This window comes from Gymnoscopelus microlampas, assembly GCF_963454915.1.
Source record: "Gymnoscopelus microlampas genome assembly, chromosome: 17".
NCBI classification, from domain to species: Eukaryota; Metazoa; Chordata; class Actinopteri; order Myctophiformes; family Myctophidae; genus Gymnoscopelus; species Gymnoscopelus microlampas.
Window position 1 is genome coordinate 41,302,846 of NC_139954.1, and position 3,517 is coordinate 41,306,362.

Consider the following 3,517-nt stretch of genomic DNA (forward strand, 5'->3'; position numbering starts at 1 on the left):
GGAAACCGATTGTATCTGCTGGAATTATTAGTATTACAGTTCTCCTGTATTTTGTCCAATAACTCGTTCATACATTGTTAACTTTCAGTCCATTTCGGCACACCGATAGTCCAGATGTTGCATAACCTGGCCAACAAAAAATGCCATTGATTGGACCATAGGGGGCGCTACAGTAAGCACTCAAAACTAAGGCTCAGCCCCATTTGTTCTAGAAATGAGAACATTGCTGACAAAATGTGATCTATTCTGGTCAGTGGACATGCTGTATAATGTTGCCTCTGGGACTCATAAGGTCTAAATTACATGAAAGTTGCAGGGGAGGTCCACGGAATATGCATGAACATAGCTTGAGAAAAGCTAAACATTTACATTAGGCAATCCAATTATAAGAATCTGGCCAAAAAAAATGGATACAGTGGAAAAACCCACTCGAAATTTGTCAGGGCATCCAGGAACATGACAGTAAATATATCCACCAAGCCCCATGATCCCTTGCATCCGGCAAGGGCAAAAAAGGAAGTGAATTTAGCAGAATACAGACAAAAAGGAACATAAAACATGAACGGATGAAAGACGTACACAGACTGGTCTATAGGGGTTGGTCTGTGGGGCGGGCTCAGCACTGTGCCCCTATTTGTTCTACAGAGGTGGCACTTGGTCCAGATGTGCATCTGGACATACAAACACATATTTTCCATTCTGTGTTATTCAGTAGAAGCAGTCCATTACTGCCATGCAGCTACTCTCTCTGTCTTTCTGTCTCTTTTCTCTCCTCTCTCTTTCTCAACCCACCCGGTCACAAAGAGCACGTTTCTGTTTCAGCTAGCATCCATGTTATCACCGCCATGTGCTTGCCCATGTTGGGGCCTATGTAAATGAAAGAGTGTGGTCTAGACCCTGTGCTATATCATCTGTCGGGTGGAAACCTCATACGTCCAAAACTGTGACTTTCCAGGATTCAAATTCAAAAATAGCAATAGTGTGACGGTGTAGTATGATCAATCAAGTAGGGCGTTCATTTACGAAAAAACACAAAAAGTTAGAATATGGAGATGAGAGGTTTCTGCCTGACAACAGCGATTATGTAAAGTGTCCAAATCTGGACAAAGTTCCAGCCCGATCTGATTCCCGAATTTCACCCATCCCGTTTGTGATCATGGACACTGGATTTCGAGGCACAGACTTGGAGGGGGTTTACAGTTTGGTAGGCTGATCAACCTGCATCAACCTGCTTTTCGCAGCTTCATGTGGTACCTCCTGATGGCATAATTGCATTGGTCTATGACCTTCAGGACATACTGCTGAGTGTCAAGAAGCTGTGATGAGGACCAGCATCTCTAAATCCAGACGCGCGACCCGCTCCGGGGACGGTGACAGGTGGGGACTTTGACTGGGGCGGTACACCCGTCAACGCAGGTGTCCTAAAGGGAGGACAGAAACCTCCCGTGGAGCAGAAGGGCAAAAGCCTGCTTGATCTAGACTTTCAGTATGAAAGCCCACTCCTGGTAGGGAATGAGTCCTTGACTCCTTACCCTCAAGTGTTCAAGTATCGCAGGGTCTTGTTCTCAGATGAGGGGGGAGAGAATGGAGTGTGAGATCAGCTGGAGATTTGGAGCAGCGGGGGGGCAGTATTGCATTCACCCGACCGTTGTGACGAAAAGAGAGCTGAGCCGAACCTCAGGGTCCTAATGTGGCCAGATGCTGGGCTCCCCGTAAGAACCGCTACCTCCGTGACCCGACTTTGGTTAAAGGTTGAAGATGGGTGGTTATTTAAAAAAATATACGTCGTACATGTGAAAAAGAAATTGCATGGAAGTACTTCTTTTCCCTGCTTTGTGGTTCTAAAACTGCTGTTTTATTGAAACAAAAATAATAAAACAACCTATTTCCTTGATGTACACAATGTCATATTTTGCTTACTTGCAGCACATTGCATCAAACCCTGTCACATACAACAAGTATGTGGGGAAAAAAGAATCTCAAGATCCACATGTGAATGGCGTGGCTCCAATGTGGATTTGGACTTCATGTGGTCAACCTGTGCTACAAGTGCTATACATGATCCTGGTTCTACCTCTGCAAGAACTGGAATGAACAGCTGAACCAAACAGATGGTATCTGGTGGGTCTCGATTTTGCTGGATTTATTGACTTATAGCCAATCCTTCTAGAGTGACTACCTCTGCGCCAAGCTTTTCAGCGAGATTGCGGCGATCTTTAACATCCTCCAAACAATTGACCTGCCACTTGTGCTTTAGACCTACAAATCTTTTCCTGACGGTATCCACTGAGCTTGCGTAAATCATCTTACTCTTCAGGGGAGCACTATCTGGAGCCCAGAAGATGAAGACCAGCTCTTCTTTCCTCGTGTCCTTAGTGTCATAGAAGGCGTCATACAGAGCATAACGGCAGTCATTCGCGGGCAGCATGTCTACAAAATGCTGGTAGGGGTCGTGGACGGTGGTTCCGATGTCGCCCAGCAGGATCTCTTTGCCTATGTCCAGGACAATGTTCTGTTTGTCCTCGCTCAGGCAGAACATGACAACCTTCTTCCTCCTCTTCTTCTCTTCCTTGTTTTCCTGCGCCTTACGCACTTTCATGTGGTTGAAAACATCAAGCACAGAATCTGCTACTTTGATGCCTGAGGCCATAGCTACAGATATGTATTGGCAGTCTTTGCGTCGTAATGACCAGTAGCCCGCGACAACACCTTTATTTATATGCCTTGTTGGTTCGTCACAGCAGCGTGCTGATTGGCCAGTGTATTATGACGACATCACGATTGCTATGGTAGCAGAAATCAAACACACTTGTTCTTTTTTGTAGGTGTAGCTAGCACCTATAGGGGTGAGCCGTGTCCACAGCTAATCTCGTACTGGGCTGATCAGGGCCAGATGTCTTGTTGTGCATGCTGCCAGTAGGCAAATATTGTGAATATACACTCACCAGTCACTTCATTAGACACACAACTGCACATTAATGTGCACTTCCGATCAGCCAGTTATAATGGTAGCAACTCAATGCATTTAGGCCTGTAGATAAGGTGAAGACCAGTGGTGAGACCCCCCTGGGATCCTTGGGGGGGTTACAGGGGGTCCCCAGGGTAAACTCAAACTATTTGATTACGGTCTTATTTCTTTACAACCTTGAGAAATGTGTTTTTACTGTGATAACGATACAAAAGAACTGAAAGTATACTTTGTTGGTTCCAAGGCAGAACACAATCAATTGATTGATCATTAAAATAAACATTCTCTGAAAATGCACACGTTGTAAGCTTATAGATCTCTTCTTTTCAATATATTTGAAATAGGGCTTGTGGTTAATTCATGTAATTTTCCCCTTCTTAGCAAGGGCATGCAGAGACCACTGGAGGGGCTGGTGCTCAAAGGTCATAAAAGGACACATCACATACTTTTTTTTTTTTGCGGGGGGGGGGGGGGGGGGGGGGGGTATTTTTGGGGGGTCCTTCGTGCCATTTCAAAACAGAAATGTAGTATAATGGAAGCAAGATGTTC

At 45.2% G+C, this 3,517-nt stretch overlaps 1 protein-coding gene across 1 annotated transcript; it reads right to left on the reverse strand.

Annotated features, from left to right (window-relative positions):
• Positions 1 to 2,143: 2,143 nt before the first annotated feature.
• On the reverse strand, positions 2,144 to 2,650 carry LOC311064452 (cofilin-2-like; the record flags this gene model as incomplete). Its single annotated transcript, XM_084084282.1, has 1 exon — positions 2,144 to 2,650. One exon carries the CDS (start codon positions 2,648 to 2,650, stop codon positions 2,144 to 2,146), a length of 507 nt encoding a protein of 168 aa, XP_083940408.1.
• Positions 2,651 to 3,517: the final 867 nt, after the last annotated feature.